Raw genomic sequence first — 18,023 nt, 5'->3', positions numbered from 1 at the left:
AGCTTCTCTGCTTGGCCCGTATTGAATGAACTGAGTGAACAAAGTTTCGCCGCGTGCCAGAGCGATTGAGTGCACGCACTGAGACGAGAGAGGTATGCATCAACTCGTCTTAGTTAAGGGAATAACATAGTTTAATATGAAAAGACGGTGGAGTATCCCTTTAAATTAGGGATGCACCGAAATGAAAATTCTGGGCCGAAACCAAAAATTCAGGATGCACTTGGCTGAAAACCGAAACCGGAAACAAATAATAAATCTTTCAATCTTTCAACATACCTTCTGTTGTTCACCCATGTTTATTTCGTGATGTAGTAAAGAGACGACGACATTTATTGTTTGAATTTCATAATAAAATTGACAAAATTTTAAAGTTGAGACTTTGCTTCATTTTAAAAGTAACAAAGCACAAAGCTTTTGTGATTACTGGACAGCAGACGTGCTACAAATGTTTAGTGAAGTTTAGTGTAGCACAGATTAAAAGTAATTTTTATGAAAACTTATCCTAGAGAACTGCAGTCTGAATTTTGACCAGAGTGCAAGTTTCTGTTTATTCTAGTCATAGTACAGCTACTTGTTTTTGCAAGTGTGTATATCATATAATACACACTTATATAATTATCAAAAATATGGAGTCAGTAAAGAAAAGAGGTCTCTTATGATACCATATCATTCATTACTGATTAAAATCAAGAAATTAATATTGTCAATCCAGAGCTAGTGTCCACACAGCTGACATGTTTAACTGTTATAGCTTATCCATGTTGTTTGCATGAAATAGACGCTGAACACAGTCAAAACATGCCATCGGATCACTGATTTTCACGGATCACGGATCACTGTTTCGGTCACTGATTTTGGTCCCTCCAAAACCATTTGGGCCCAAAACCGAAAAAAGCTGTTTCGGACAAAAGTAGTCAAAATTTCAGTGCATTCCTACTTTAAATATGGCTCGTCAGTAATTTTTATAAAAGGTCAAAAGTAAAAACTTATCCTAGAGAACTGCAGTCTGAATTTTGACCAGAGTGCAAGTTTCTGTTTATTCAAGTCATAGTACAGGTTTGCAAGTGTGTATTTCATATAATACACACTTATATAATTATCAAAAATATGGAGTCAGTAAAGAAAAGAGGTCTCTTATGCTCACAAAGACTACACTTATTTGATCAATAACTATTTTATTTTAATTTATAAAAAAAAAAATATATATTTCTATGATGACAAAGCTCAATTTTCAGCATCATTACTCCAGTCTTCAGTCACATGGTCCTGCAGAAATCATTCTAATATGCTGCTTTGCTGCTCAAGAAACATTTAATATTATTATCAATGTTTCTGTCATGGTTAGGTTTAGTTTCGTTCAGTTTCTGCCATGTCTGTATTAGTTCTCGTTTGTTTCTATGGCAACTTATTTGTTGTTCATCATGTACAGATGTTCGTGATTTAGTTCCTCATTTCTGTTTTTAAAAATCCCCCGTTTTGTTTATTCTGTTGCCAGTTCACGTCAATGCTGAGTTTGGTGGTGCTTCCCTTCTGTTAATAAAGCCTGTTTACCTTCATCATGTTCCTGCATACACCACGCTTTGCCAGAGTGTGAAAGTTAGCCTTGCAGCTTAATATTTTGTGGAAACTTTGATTGATTTTTCAGGAGTCTATAATGAATAGAAAACCTTTTGTAACATTTTTAATGTCTCAACTCTCACTTTTGATCAATTTGTCCATATACATCTGGACATTTTTTTTTCTTGAGCTTCAAGTCGGCATTTTCAACCCTGAATGTCAACAAATCAAGTTTGTTCTGTCCTTACAAATGATTATCTGCTCAAATATCTGTCAGCTGTACTGGTTCCAATTGTGCAAGGGTTCAAAATACTTCAAGAAAGAGGATATGCAAATTTTTTCGTTAAGTTTTAAAGGGAAAGAGGAACTTTTTTTTTTTATCTGTTCAGTATGAAGGTTGATATTTTCAAATGTATGAGCTTTCCCAGCTCAAAAGACAGCATTGCTGATTACCACCAACCAGATCAGATCACTAGTGAACATGGAACATCTTACAGTATGTGTGACTGTGCTGTTCGCATTCAAATAAGCTTATAGTGTGTCTTAGTCATAAGCCACGTAGTGATTCCTAAAGAAATTACCTACCAATCTGGGCTATCTGGTTTAAAAAAAAAAATAAAATAAAAAAGCAACAGTGCCATTGCAACTCTCAATACCTTTGGACTTAACAATCATAGAAGTGCAAAATGAACCATTTTAGAAATGCTGACTACACACATACAAACTGGTATACCACTGCACATGCTGTCAGATCGATAAAGTGGTTTTAACACAGCGTGAAGATCACAGGCAATCTGCCAGTTTTCCAGGAACCAAAAGCACTTTTGCTGTCGATAAGTTACATTTAACAAATCGCTTTTATCGTTGCTCACTCAATGTTTCAATCTCAACTTTTGAGTTAAGAAACACATTTGGATTGCAAAAGACAAAATAGTACAAAAAAAAAAAAATGTGACAAAAATTGAACTTTAGCATAATCAGTTATACAAACATAATGAATTTGAACTTGAAGTTCATAAAAGAATGTAAAATAAAACACTTTTTAAAAGCTTCAGGCTTTGCAATACCATATTTAAAATTCCTTACATTAACAAATATAAAATCTGAAAAGCAAATGGTGGCTTTGTAATGCAATGCTGAATGTGCTCAGTATAGTCAGTATTTTCTGTAGAAATACAGCGATCCTCTTTTCCATTGGTGAACTGAGTTCTGTTTGGGTCAGAGAATAGTCTGTTGGAAGGAATCTGGCAGAGTCTGAACTGACTTTTCGAGCCCGCTGAACCGGTCCAAGTGTAATTAAATAAGCCTTGATAGTGTCATCCCACGCAATTAAATGTGAACTGGGATTTGAAGAGTTTTTAGACTACAACACATTACACATTACAAAAAAATCAGCCCACTTTCCCAATATTTCTCAGCACAAAGTGAAAACATCTGACCAGAAGTATGACCTATCAAAGCTTTGGCTACTCATATATGCCTAATGGCAACAGTGGGCACATATCTATATCTTAACACAAGAAATTAGCCCGTTTAGAGGTGCATAATTTTAAATGATATGTATACGTGAGTCATATACTGGTTCATTAGTGAAAAACGAATGTGGGTGGACAGTTCAGAGAGAAAAGAGCCCACTAATCTTTAGCGCCCAAACTGCACACGTTATGCAATAACTCTCAGTGCCATAGTGCCACACAGGAGTAACCAAGGAAACAGAGCTGTGGTTGGAGTAGAGCTGACACACTCTGAGGTTTGAGCTGAGGATATTAGGGCTTTAGAGGAAGATTGTCTGGGTTTGTGTGTGTGTGAACAATCAGCAGGAGCTGATAAGCAATCCTTCCTCAGAGACAGGTAACACTTAGACTGATGTGTGCTTGCCAGGTCACACTCTGCATGAAACTTTTACTGCTAAACATCCACTCTAAAATGTACACAAAAGCCACAAGCTCACATAACATCATGTTTTTTTTATCCAATAATTTGAACTATTTGACTATTTTGACTAGTTCTTCAATAAAAAAAAAACACTACATTGGTGTTCAATGTCTACACTGGAAACACAGTTTTATCATCTCAGAATATTCATGAACACAAACCAATCAGCTCAGCTTCAGCATCAGGGAAAAATGTGAAAAATAAAATCCTAGTTTATTTTCAGCTAAAATCCTTTGGTGTAAATTGATTTTTATTTTATATATTTCTGAAAAAACTGTTGTTAAATAGCAAATTGCTTCAACTGTCTATACACCCACTTTGAAGTACATAAAAAAATCATTACATTACATTTTTTATTTTGATTCAAAGAAAGTGTCTGGATCAGCTTTGCAGCACATCAGAAATATAAGTGTCTGTCAACTTAAAGGGATAGTTCACCCAAAAATGAAAATTCTGTCATAATTTACTCATCCTCAAGTTGTTCTAAACCTGTATGAGTTTCTTTCTTCTGCTGAACACAAAAGAAGATATTTTGAAGAATGTCGGTAACCAAATAGTTGATGGCACCCATTGACTTTCATAGTAGAAAAAAAATACTATGGAAGTCAATGGGGTCCATAAACTGTCTGGTTACCGACATCAAAATATCTTCTTTTGTGTTCAGCAGAAGAAAGAAATTCATACAACTTGAGGATTGAGTAAATTACAACAGAATTTTCATTTTGGGGGTTAACCATCCCTTAAGCATGTTACAACTGGTGTAGACATGGTGTTAAGCTTGACTGCTCTGTTGTTTAATGAAACAATACTCTTTTAAGGAATTGAAACTGACAGATTTGGTCACAAGGAGCAAGACAAAGGGCAATGCATGCAAAAACTCTATGCACCTTCTCTTTTTTTGTTTCACTGTATAATATCTTATTATTTATTATCGATTACAGCTAGCACTCTTAACCTCACTGGTTAACGCAACTCAAAGGCAAACATTTCCTAAGGGGAACTCCCTTCAGTTGGTTGTCTCTGCATTGTCTCATTTGCATAAAATTAAACTCTACTCAACTTTGCTAACAATTGCTGTAACTCCTCAAAAAATTGTTTTACTAGTCAACAAAGCATGACCTATTTTCCAAAACTCCAAAAGTTTCTCAACACTGAGAATGAATAAATAAATGGCTGTTTCTCTAGCCTTGAGCTTGTCAGTCATACATGATTTCAGTTTTAAAATCTGTGCTAACCTGCACATTATGTTGTGCTGAGGTGTTCAAGACTACGACTGGAAAGTGATATCCTGTTAAGGCAGTATTTTAGAGTAAACCCTAATCTAAACAAAGCTAGGAGAACAATACTCATATTTACTGTGTGTCTGTCTTTAAATTTCTTCATTCTACCAAAAAAACAAAAACAACACCACAGTACAGTACATGGTGAAACATCCACCCCAACCCGTTTACCTTAAGAAGTTAGAAGTACTGTGACAACTGTACTGTCCTCGCTTAAGAAATCAGTCAGTCAGACGGCAGGAGTGGGATGGGGGATCGTGCGGGATTTTGTGTTGCTGTCGATTTGCTGTCTCTTTTTAAAGATAGGCCTTCCACATTTGTCAATCATCTCCGCTTGCTATTTGGGGAATGAACCCAGCGCTATGATTGGTCGAACACTTCTTCTTTTGCTGTTGCTTGATTTGAGTATACTGCGCGTACTTTGATGTCAAAATGGGTACCTGTTACGCAAAATGTATACAGGTTGGCAGGTCTGCAATTGTTTTCAACAAATTGAAAATAATAATAAACTAAATGTTTCTTGAGCAGCAAATCAGCATGTTAGAATGATTTCTGAAGAACCATGTGACACTGAAGACTGGAGTAATGATGCTGGAAATTCAGCTTTGCCATCACAGGAATAAATTGCATTGTAAATATGAAACAAGTTATTTTAAATTGTAATAATATTTCACAATATTACAATTTTTTACTGTATTTTTACTGTATTTTCATCAAATAAATGCAACATTGGTGAACATAATGGACATCTTTCAAAAAACATTTGAAAAATTCTTAAAAACCCCAAACTTTTGAATGGCGATCTAAAAGGAAGAGGGTATTTTCTGATTGGCTACTTTAAAAGACTGGGTCACTCGTTTTTTTATTTAAAAAATAACACTAGCTACGGTGTTATCTGTAAAAACATAATTTTTCTTTGATTTGACCAGCAAGGCATTTGACATGTCAGTGGAATGTAATTTTGTCCTTCAAGTGGATTTGAAGTCACAAAGAACACATTGTGTGAAGAGGCACCGGTGGCAAATGTGTATGAAATGGTCTGAAGTAGCCATTACTACTCTTGAGTCCTCAAAATCTAGCTAAAACACAAGCTTGCATTTGTAATTCAATCAAAACGGTGCAACCAATCAGAATATCAGCATTGTCCGATTAATTGGACTTCTCCCATGAGCATGAAGGACTGTCTCACATTCAGTCAATCAGAACTCATTTAAGGAAGCGTTGCTAATGGAGGAAGCCCCACAGATGACCGAGCCTAAATGATAGCTACGCCTGGAAAGAACCGGATAAATGGGTGGTTCCCATAGCAACCCAGGGGAGGAGACCTGAAGTCTGCTGCGGGCCTTATCTTCCAAATGCCCTATGTAGACAGAAACTGACATCCACCTGGTTTCGACGAATACTGCTTACTGTCAAAACATGAGTGTTAAACACACATTCTGCGGCTTTAGTATTGACGTCTTAACAGAGGATACAGTAACTCAACCTCCTCCATAAAAGAACAATTATAAAGAAAACAAGAAAGCTTTTAGGAATGTGATCAGCCAGCATAAACTATTCTGATCTCGCTTCAAGCAGCAATATCAAAGAATTGTGACAATGTATCATTTTAAATAGGGTCAAATTCTTTGTCTAAAGTAAAAACAAAGCATAAAAATGGCACTAAAAGGTGAGTAAAATGATCAACAAGGCAATGACAATGGCTTACAAGATATAAAGAAAAGCACTTGATATCCAGCACAGGGAGTCTGAATTCCTTCCACGACATCACTTCACCAGTAGCTTAGCAACGGCATTAACAGTGCTGGTGCTCCGAGATTTGTGAGAAGAATTCATAACATGTTCACACAAATGTATTGCTAAATATTAGCAAATGTGCCTGAGAAAAAGCTGTTTCGCAGCCTTTGCTCGAGCCACCTTTAGAAGATGCTGCCTATCAGTCGCAGTAATTTGCTATTAAGAATCATGATTCAGGAGGTGGATTCCCATTATTCATATTCATATGCTTACACTTGACATTAAATAGCCTCATCATGGCTGATGCGCACAATCATTACGTTGACTGCAGTATAAAACCAAGCACTGACTGAAGAAGTGTTGGCTGTGCAAATAAAGTTGATGAATCGACTATGATCTACTGTAGCAACACATCCTGGACTCTACAAGAGGTCTCTTGTGTGAATGACAACACCGTGATGTATTAACTCTTGTAACCAGCTGTGATAAAGCAGTATTTTAACCCACAATTATACCCACAATATGACTAGCAGGTGATTAGAATATAAGAAAGGCATGATGAATGGTTTCAAAATGTAAGTAACACTATGTCGTGCTCATTGTGAAATAAAAACTGTTCAATTAGAATATTGTGTGTTAAAAAGCATTCATATCTCAAAGTATAAAAGAAATAGGCCTACAATTCAAATGTTATTAAGCAGAATATTATAATCTAACAGTTCAGTCAAGTCAGCTGTCAAAGGAGTGGCACAAAAAGTAACCAGGTTACTATGTACACTGTACACACATATTTAATTGTGTAAACACTTGCCAACGCAGGCCACCCGCTGCATTCAATCCACCTGCACCCAAGCTCATTTCATTCTCAAGGTTTTCTGTTAATCACAGGAAACAAAAACCTGACACAATGAAGGATCTCTATAATACCTGGACAAAGCTATCTGTCAGTGTTATCATTAACCTAGTGGCACAGGAACCAAATTTGAATTCTGACATGGGCGTTCAGTTCAGGATAATGTTTTAGAGCCAATCCCCTGAGCTGTAAATGCTATTGGACAATTCACTATGAAGCCACAGGAAAATGATGGCTGACACAACACTGAAGGGCAGAAATGCAAAAATGCACAGTCTCAAACTCTTCTACTACAGACTGTCCTGTGCTATGAAATTATGCATAAATGATCGGTCACAGGTAAAACATCTACTGTAATATAATGTAGACGTGATGCACGGATATCACATTTCTAGCTGATACTAATAATCCAATAATTATTTTAATCTTTTGGCCAATAACTGATGAATGGCTGATATTAAAATTCATAACTTTTTTGTCTAAATTGATTAAGAATAAAGCACTAACAACTAAAATCAAGTGAATACTCATTTTGATATTTTGCTAAAATAAATGTAAACGTGTTAGGCAAATGTAATAAAAAAATAATTATTGGGCAAACAAGCATGCGTAATTAAAAATTTGAAATTTGCCAATTTGGGCAAATGTAAACATTTCTAATATAGGCCTATAATTGATATGGTACCACATACAAATTGCAATTTGGCAGAATGCATGGCTACATTTGAATGGCCATAAATTGAGAAAGATGCTTTATGCAGGGTTAGACCACGCTAATAGCCAAAACCTACTGCACCTCAACAGCAGACCAAAAAAAAAAAAAAACATTCAAAAAAGCCATGTTTTTGTCAATGACTAACAATGGCTCTTTATTGGCACTGATTAACATGCTGTGGACAGATGTGGCCGGTTTAACCTTTGTACTATCCAGGAAACCCTTTTAAGATGGTTAGTTTGGGATGCTGGGGGGAATATATTTTGTATCCTCAAAAGCTGCATTCACCATGCCAAACAGAAAATGACAGACAGAGAAAAAAAACTCCTATTTTCCCTCTTGTCTTACACATGCTTCACTGGTCAAGACTAATACTTCACAGCAGGATTGTCTTACAGTGTACCATGACCCTGCCGGCACGCTCGCTCACAAATGCTCTTGATCTCATTCACATTCTCACACTCTCACCCCCACAAATCTCATTAGGCTTCACAAGAGACACCCAAACTTCACCCACTGAACACACACAGACGGACGAGTAGCTACGTTTACGCACTAGTGCACTCTGAATGATGCTATGTGTGCATAGCCACTCATACCAGCAGATATCTTCAGCATGATAGAGGGCTAGAGTCACATCCATGAAGGGAAAGTAATATACAATGGACCTATAAGATGTTTTGGTTTGGTCTATATATATATATATATATATATATATATATATATATATATATATATATATATATATATATATATATATATATACAGTGAGGAAAATAAGTATTTGAACACCCTGCTATTTTGTACAAGTTCTCCCACTTGGAAATCATGGAGGGTTCTGAAATTGTCATCGTAGGTGCATGTCCACTGTGAGAGACATAATCTAAAAAAAAAAATCCAGAAATCACAATATATGATATTGTATATTATATGATATACAATATACTGAATAAATTTAACTATTTATTTGTATGATACAGCTGCAAATAAGTATTTGAACACCTGTCTATCAGCTAGAATTCTGACCCTCAAAGACCTGTTAGTCTGCCTTTAAAGGTGCTGTATGTAACTTTTTTTATAAAATGAATCCTTTTTTTATTGCCCGTCTGTGAAGGGGTTGTAATCACACATTACATTGATCCACTTTTCGTGTTTTGCTATTACCTCTGAAGGCCAGTATTCCTATTTTTATGTGAAGTCTCCGGGTCGGATTTTCTGCAAAATCCACCGGATGTGACGTGCATGCGCGCTCCCGAGCCTACAGTCTATTGCAACTGCACTGCAGCTAACGACATGGAGTCTGATAACACCAAAAAACGACCTGCCTCCAGCACAACACAGACTCCAACACAAACTCCAAAAAAAAAATATATATATATATATATATATATATATATATATATATATATATATATATCTGCTGAAGCTCGTCAGGCCAAACGTCAATCGGATCGACTCAGGACGAAAACACGGATCAACATCGGCAGAGCGTTTGAATTGTGGAGAGACCTCCGTTTTGAAATAGCAAGGTAAAATATAACATACATAAGACATGAAATGAATACAAAAGACTGTTCCATGATAACAAAAAGCAGGTGCTTTAGGATGTAACTTTTATTTTATGTTCTAGATCTACTGTCTAACGTCACTCATCCCACTACTATCATATTGTTTATAATACACATTTCCAGACATGTTCAGTACAGTAATATTACTTACTGTCTTATTGTTACACTGAAATTGTCCAGTCTAGTTGACTAACCGTTTTCGTTTTCATTCATTGACCTTATATTGACATTGCTGATTGTGAAAGATACACAAATAGTTAGTAAAATAATGCTAGATAACACCACATGTCGGCAAAATACAGTCAATGTAACGTTATCATGGTACGAGCATGGAGCATTAGTTCTACGTCAAGCTGATAAAAGTAGCCTATTATGGTAATGTTGCAGTGGGAGTTTACATGAGTTTCCAGCATGTTGTGTGATGCTTTCTCCGTTGTGTTGAAAAGTGTGGCCGCCGGTAGTGAGTTCGCGCTCTTGAGTTTGAGCACGCGCACGAGCACTGTTGTTGCAATCTGAAACATCACCGCTAGAGGCCGCTGGATCCTACATACAGCACCTTTAAAATGTCCACCTCCACTCCATTTATTATCCTAAATTAGATGCACCTGTTTGAGGTCGTTAGCTGCATAAAGACACCTGTCCACCCCATACAATCAGTAAGAATCCAACTACTAACATGGCCAAGGCCAAAGAGCTGTCCAAAGACACTAGAGACAAAATTGTACACCTCCACAAGGCTGGAAAGGGCTACGGGGAAATTGCCAAGCAGCTTGGTGAAAAAAGGTCCACTGTTGGAGCAATCATTAGAAAATGGAAGAAGCTAAACATGACTGTCAATCTCCCTCGGACTGGGGCTCCATGCAAGATCTCACCTCGTGGGGTCTCAATGATCCTAAGAAAGGTGAGAAATCAGCCCAGAACTACACGGGAGGAGCTGGTCAATGACCTGAAAAGAGCTGGGACCACCGTTTCCAAGGTTACTGTTGGTAATACACTAAGACGTCATGGTTTGAAATCATGCATGGCACGGAAGGTTCCCCTGCTTAAACCAGCACATGTCAAGGCCCGTCTTAAGTTTGCCAATGACCATTTGGATGATCCAGAGGAGTCATGGGAGAAAGTCATGTGGTCAGATGAGACCAAAATAGAACTTTTTGGTCATAATTCCACTAAACGTGTTTGGAGGAAGAAGAATGATGAGTACCATCCCAAGAACACCATCCCTACTGTGAAGCATGGGGGTGGTAGCATCATGCTTTGGGGGTGTTTTTCTGCACATGGGACAGGGCGACTGCACTGTATTAAGGAGAGGATGACCGGGGCCATGTATTGCGAGATTTTGGGGAACAACCTCCTTCCCTCAGTAAGAGCATTGAAGATGGGTCGAGGCTGGGTCTTCCAACATGATAATGACCCGAAGCACACAGCCAGGATAACCAAGGAGTGGCTCTGTAAGAAGCATATCAAGGTTCTGGCATGGCCTAGCCAGTCTCCAGACCTAAACCCAATAGAGAATCTTTGGAGGGAGCTCAAACTCCGTGTTTCTCAGCGACAGCCCAGAAACCTGACTGATCTAGAGAAGATCTGTGTGGAGGAGTGGGCCAAAATCCCTCCTGCAGTGTGTGCAAACCTGGTGAAAAACTATAGGAAACGTTTGACCTCTGTAATTGCAAACAAAGGCTACTGTACCAAATATTAACATTGACTTTCTCAGGTGTTCAAATACTTATTTGCAGCTGTATCATACAAATAAATAGTTAAAAATCATACATTGTGATTTCTGGATTTTTTTTTTTAGATTATGTCTCTCACAGTGGACATGCACCTACGATGACAATTTCAGACCCCTCCATGATTTCTAAGTGGGAGAACTTGCAAAATAGCAGGGTGTTCAAGTACTTATTTTCCTCACTGTATATATATATACACACAAATGTTTTAGTTATTTGGTTGAATGCCATGTCAGTAATTTGATGGCAAAATCTAGGTAAAATAAGTTATAAATATAAATAAGCGTAGGTAACATCAGGCATGAATTATCCACTATGGTGGGTAAAGAAAATTAATCTCCCACACTCCGAACCTCAACACCAGCACCCTCTGACACATTTTACTGGGGTGCAAATATAGGTCAACAACAAAAAACTTGCATATTCTGCATGTCATTACGGGGGGGGGGGGGGGGGGGGTAGGGACATTGTTAAAGTGGCCCTCATCAAAACTGCTTGGGATCTCAGCTTTTTGGAGGAATCTCATTGGTGATCTCAGCTTCTTGGAGGAATCTCCTTAGAATCACAGTCCGGGTAATAAGTTCTCTGTAGCACACTCTTCAAAACGACACAGTCAGAAGCACTGCCTCTTGAAGTGATGGTGAGATCCAGCAAAAAAATCTGCTCCTCCCCTTTCACACACACAGCCAGAGCAAACAGACACAAAGGGGAACCAATTAGTGGCAGGACAGACCGAGAGCAGCCAACATTATAGTCGGTCTTAGAGACTTAATGTAATAGAGCAGCACAGATATCATTACTGAGTGAACTGTAAAATGAGAGGAGTTCCTTATTGGTTGGGAATTCATCTTCGCTTTTAGCATTAGCGCTAAAGCTGATGTTGATCTTCTAAGATTGGGCTAGAAACGATCCATACTGAAATGGATAGACAGACAGACTCCCATTCAAAAGTTGTTCAGTGATGTTTAATGTGCATTTAATATGGTGAAGCGCTTGGAATCTTGTTTTAAGTATGAGTGGAACTTTAGCGTTTGGGGTTGGACTAGGAATGGGATCCAATGAAACATGTGGGGCAGTGTTATTTTAATATTATTTACAGTGCTATGCATAAGTTTAGACACCCATGCTAAAGTTGACTAAAAAGAGGAATAAAAAATCATCTTTTGGAAATTGAACTTAATGCCTTAATTAAAAAAAATAGGAAAAATCCGACCTTTAAGGACACCAATTTTCTTTGTGAATGAATAATGTATGGTAAATAAATAAATGTTCTTCCTTGAAATACAGGGTGCATAAGTTTGGACACCCCTATGTTAAATTCCCATAGAGGCAGGCAGATTTTTATTTTTAAAGGCCAGTTACTTCATGGATCCAGGATACTATGCATCCTGATAAAGTTCCCTTGGCCTTTGGAATTAAAATAGCCCCACATCATCACATAGCCTTCACCATACCTAGAGATTGGCATGGAGTACTTTCCATAAGATCATCTCTCAATGCAAATCAAACCAGCTATTAGGCTAACTGAAATAAAACCATGCCAATCTCTAGGTATGGTGAAGGCTATGTGATGATGTGGGGTTATTTTAATTCCAAAGGCCAAGGGAACTTTATCAGGATGCATAGTATCCTGGATCCATGAAGTAACTGGCCTTTAAAAATAAAAATCTGCCTGCCTCTATGGGAATTTAACATAGGGGTGTCCAGACTTATGCACCCTGTATTTCAAGGAAGAACATTTATTTATTTACGATACATTATTCATTCACAAAGAAAATTGGTGTCCTTAAAGGTTGGATTTTTCCTAATTTTTTTAAATTAAGGCATTAAGTTCAATTTCCAAAAGATGATTTTTTATTCCTCTTTTTAGTCAACTTTAGCATGGGTGTCTAAACTTATGCATAGCCCTGTCTATACTATTATAGTTTTTATTCATATTTTGAATTTGCTTTTATCATTTCAGTTTTACTTTTATCTTAATTAATTTTTGTTAAAGTGCTTTTGACATTTTTATTATTTTTTGTTTAACGTTTCTATTAATTTTCATATTTTCAGTTAATAATTTTAGTGCTTCAACTTACTTCAGTTCTACCTATCTTTTAGTTTAAATACATATAGGTAACCAAACAGTTGATGAACCCCATTGACTTCCATAGAATTTTTTTTATTTTTTTTTTGGTTCATCTTAGGTCTGACAGAAAGTAACAATAATGTATATATATAGCCTAGTATAAATAGTATACACATATAACAAACAATCATACCTTAATTCAAATTAAGAATAAGGAAAACACCAAGCAGTTATACACACAATGGATGTTAAGCACATACAAAAATAAATAAATAAATAATAATAAAAATAGATTTCCATGTATTTTTTTTCCATACTACTGAAGTCAAGCGCCCAACTGTTTGGTTACCCATACTCTTCAAAATATTTTCTTGTTTTCAGCAGAAGAAAGACATTTATACAGGTTCAGAACAACTTGGGGGTGTAAATTATGACAGAATTCATTTTTTTGGGTGAACTATCCCTTAAAGTTTTTCATCTAATATTTATATTTATTTCATCTTTGTTTCAATTAACAAAAATGTTTAATCATTCAAAAATGTTTGAATGATAATAACCCTAATGTGAGGGAAATTTGGAAAATTGTATTGTCGCTATGTTGGTGCAAAAATTACACACACCACCTTCGAGATGCGGCAGCTCATAGTGTTAGTCAATGAAAAGCAGTGCCAGCCGAGACCCCCGCTTCAAATTTAGCCAACAGGCCACTGCTCCTCCTACTCTGAGGAGGACCACCCGGAGCAGTTCCCATCAGAATAAAGAAACCTCCTCACTTAAGAGCTTCCATGGGCCGAAGCCTCATAAGCCCCACAAAGAGAGCCTGTATGTTTAACCTTACAGCCCAAGTAACACGCAAGCACAGAGTAAGGCCTCAATGCTGGTGGGGTACGCTTAACCATTTTGATGAGGCATCAAAGCTAAGCCCTGAACATGGTGAGGAGGGTAAATAATAAATGGCTGATTTAGGAACAGTGAATGATGTTCTTGGTCCTGATTTGGAGGTTTTAGTGAAGGAGGGAATGCAGAATGAACTTAAAATGTGCCAGTGGGATACAATGATTGTTGGTCTTTTTGTTTTATTTCAGACTATTTTGTACGCATGAAGCTGCAATCCATTCATCCAATAGTGGGATTAGTAGCTCTATGGCATAACCAAAACTAATAACTAGTCATGAAGTTGTCATGGTGAAACCATAATATTCAAATGTTTTGTCTTCAATACTATTCAAATAATTTGGAATATGTAAAATGTCACATCATGCATATGAATAAAAATTCAAGGACAGCATAAAAACACTACTCAAGCAGACCTACAAAACATTTCAAGCAGGTGTTTTCAATCAAACATTTAAATTTCAAAGATTACCAATAAATAAAGGGATGGTTCATGCATGTTTAAATAGTTAAAACACATAACTGTCAATTAAAAGCTGTCCAGACTTAAACATGAAATCAATGCTCATGAATATGCGCATTTTAAAAACAGCATTTTAACACCAAATCAACTAACAGCAAATAACCAACCTCAGATGTTAGACACACAATCCCTAAGAGTAAAGCAATACTGCTTTCTTATACTTTTCTATTATAAAATAATTCAGTACTAACTGGAGGAAACTACTTTGCAGTCATTGAGTCAATTATGCCATAAGAACGACCAACAGATGCTGTCATCCCTCAGGAGCCAATGACAAGAACATCTTCAGCATTCGATTCAAATTCTCCTCAGTATGTTTACACATTATGCAACCGTTTTTAGCGAGCGTGAGCAATGCATCTGCATCCTATAGGCTGTTACGTGAGCACTAACAGATAAAATATTTCTCTTAAATACAACAACAGCCTGATTTCCCACAACCCACACAAGGAGCAGACTCATCCCTATGTGCGTGGTGATTTATCGCCCACACACACAGCAGTCAATGGGAATCCGAGAAACTGCATTCTCATGAAAATCAGTTCAAAAGAACATCCATCTCTTGACCACCAATGCTGAAATGTTACACAATATTACACAGCTAATATTACACAAACATTACATTTTGAGGATGTAAAATTTCTTTGGACACTGCAACGGATGTGACTTCCCGCTCTGTGGCGTCTTTTTTTTAAAAACATAAATTCAACATACAATGAATAAGTCAATCTACTCCACTTCCCTGCAACACTTCAAATCTGCAGCTTTAAAATTTGTGTTCTTAAACAGTGTAAAGCAGCGAAATGTGAAACTTCTTCACGTGAGCATGCCTATGAACGGAACGGAAGTGAATGGAACGAAAAGTGTTGTGTGACCGTCCCTTAATAAGAACTGAGTCGCGATACCCTGCAAAATGAAATCAATTGCTGACTGGATGTCCTCAAAAGCCAAATTATTAAGTAAAAATGCAATTGTCGTTGAGTCACAGAATAGCAGACTAACCAAATTTGTCTTGATCAACCTCTCAAGTAAGGCTCCCAGAAGAGAATTTGGGCTTTCACAGCCATCTGAGCCCCATTAATCAATAAATGCCATTGGAGATCATTATAACTAGGAATGTATGAACATCTGCTAGAGTGACAACCAGTGATTTCCTGGCTCCGGGGGGGTTTGGGATGCCCAATAATGAGCTGAGACCATCCTGGCAACAACCCCACCGAGGTGCCATGGTACAGTAATTGTGACACTTAAGATATAGTAAACACCATGGTACTAAATGGTACTGACATGGCAGCTTAAGCAACTTCAAAGAGTACCATGGTATTACCATTCCCTAAAAGCCTAGGGTAATACCATGGTACTTTTAGGTACTTTTTTAGTAGTACAGCCCATCCTGAAAGACCTATGCACCACCTTAAAGCTCTCTTGTGTATGCTGATTGAACAACAGTAGATGGTGTATTCAGTGGTTCATTATAAAAACAAAAAAGGTTCTTTCTTGGAATATATGTTTCCATGAAGAACCTTTAACATCCATAGAATTTTCTATTGCACAAAAGGTTCTTTATAGTGGAAAAGGTTATTCAGATTATTAAAATGTTATTCACAGTAAGAAAAAAAAGGTTCTTCTGGAAGTGTCCCCAAAATTGCTGCGACAACTCTCTTTTGGAACCTTTATTTTGAACAGTTTTTATAAAGTTCATTAGAAATAGATCTGTTTCATAAATGTATATGGATATAATTCCTCCAAAACAACCAACTGCATGAAATAAATGTCACCTAACGCCCAGAAATCATCACGTACCTCCCGAGTTCGTCTCCAATCTCGTAATAATCCTCCACATTCTCCTGGTTGAACACGGTCATGGTGTTCCTGGGCGCTTCCAGCTCTCCGGGATTCCCAAAATCAGCAGCCCATCTCTGTCAACCTAATGACAGTTTGCGGCGAACCCCTCTCATATTCGCTCTGCGGAGAGAGAGAGACCCGTGAGAGAAACGCGCGTGTTGTGCGTAAAAACGCTCAGTGTCTTCTCGTCTTCTCGTAAACCTCTTCTGAGCCACTGACTACACTCACAGCACGTCAGCTACTGTTTGTGTACGCTTAGACGGCATTAGCCAGTGGGTGGAAACTAGTAAACCTCATACGGGAGAAGGTAACAGAGGTTTTGTTAAGGCGTCCACGGCGATTGGCGTTGCCAAGTGAACAGCGCAGCTTGATATGTGTGTGTGAGGAACTGCTCGTGATCATACATAACCCCTGTGTTCACTCACCACGGCAAGAAAACTGACAAGATAACCAAATAACATTGTGTAGGCTGTTGGTACACCATATAAAATGAAAATGTTCTACGCCCTCCCTTTCAGGTTTCATATCGTTAGAGAAACCTGACGTGTTCCTTCATTACCTCCACGGTCTAACAAAGTATAGCATGCTCTTACCGGTAATATGCTTATTACTTAAATAAAAGCAAATAAAAGTAGCTTACCTTTATATTTCCATCGTTGTCAATCCCCAGGCAGCAGGTACGATCCAGTGAAAAGCGATAAAACAGCATACCCTTCACGAGATACATGGAAGTGTTGTGTTGCAGGAAATGGGAGGACTGTAACAATGTAGACATGGTGCTGGGCTCTCGCCTGCAGTCCACCGGAGGGGGCGCTGTGGAGAGATGCTCATTATAATCAAAATTAAAGTCTAGACATTTTGATCAATATTCTTCAGATGTGTTAAAATGTAATTGAGACTAAAAAAGTATCAAATTGAATGTACTCTATCTATCTATCTATCTATCTATCTATCTATCTATCTATCTATCTATCTATCTATCTATCTATCTATCTATCTATCTATCTATCTATCTATCTATCTATCTATCTATCTATCTATCTATCTATCTATCTATCTATCTATCTATCTATCTATCTATCTATCTATCTGTCTGTCTGTCTGTCTATCTGTCCGTCCGTCCGTCCGTCCGTCCGTCTATCTATCTATCTGTCTGTCTGTCTGTCTGTCTGTCTGTCTGTCTGTCTGTCTATCTGTCTGTCTGTCTGTCTGTCTGTCTGTCTGTCTGTCTGTCTCTCTATATGTCTGTCTGTCTGTCTGTCTGTCTGTCTGTCTGTCTGTCTGTCTGTCTGTCTATCTATCTATCTATCCTTCT

General features: G+C 37.5%; 1 protein-coding gene across 2 annotated transcripts in view; it reads right to left on the bottom strand.

The window, feature by feature from the left end:
- The window catches only part of dapk1 (death-associated protein kinase 1), a 68,901-nt gene extending 51,390 nt beyond the window's left edge, over nucleotides 1–17,511 (bottom strand). The window contains exons 1-2 of one of the 2 annotated variants that reach the window (XM_081366179.1): nucleotides 17,349–17,511; nucleotides 16,667–16,828 (exon numbers count right to left, since the gene is read on the bottom strand). In XM_081366179.1, the coding sequence (XP_081222305.1) occupies nucleotides 16,667–16,728 (62 nt within the window). In that variant the 5' untranslated portion in view covers nucleotides 16,729–16,828; nucleotides 17,349–17,511. Of the gene's footprint in view, nucleotides 1–16,666; nucleotides 17,083–17,348 lie in introns of those variants that run through there. The other variant, XM_081366180.1, reaches the window with a different exon arrangement.
- Between the last annotated feature and the right edge of the window lie 512 nt (nucleotides 17,512–18,023).

Source organism: Scardinius erythrophthalmus (genome assembly GCF_964197995.2).
Source record: "Scardinius erythrophthalmus genome assembly, chromosome: 5".
Lineage (NCBI taxonomy): Eukaryota > Metazoa > Chordata > Actinopteri > Cypriniformes > Leuciscidae > Scardinius > Scardinius erythrophthalmus.
Note: the sequence above shows the minus strand (reverse complement) of the source record. Positions and strands in the feature narration are given on the sequence as shown.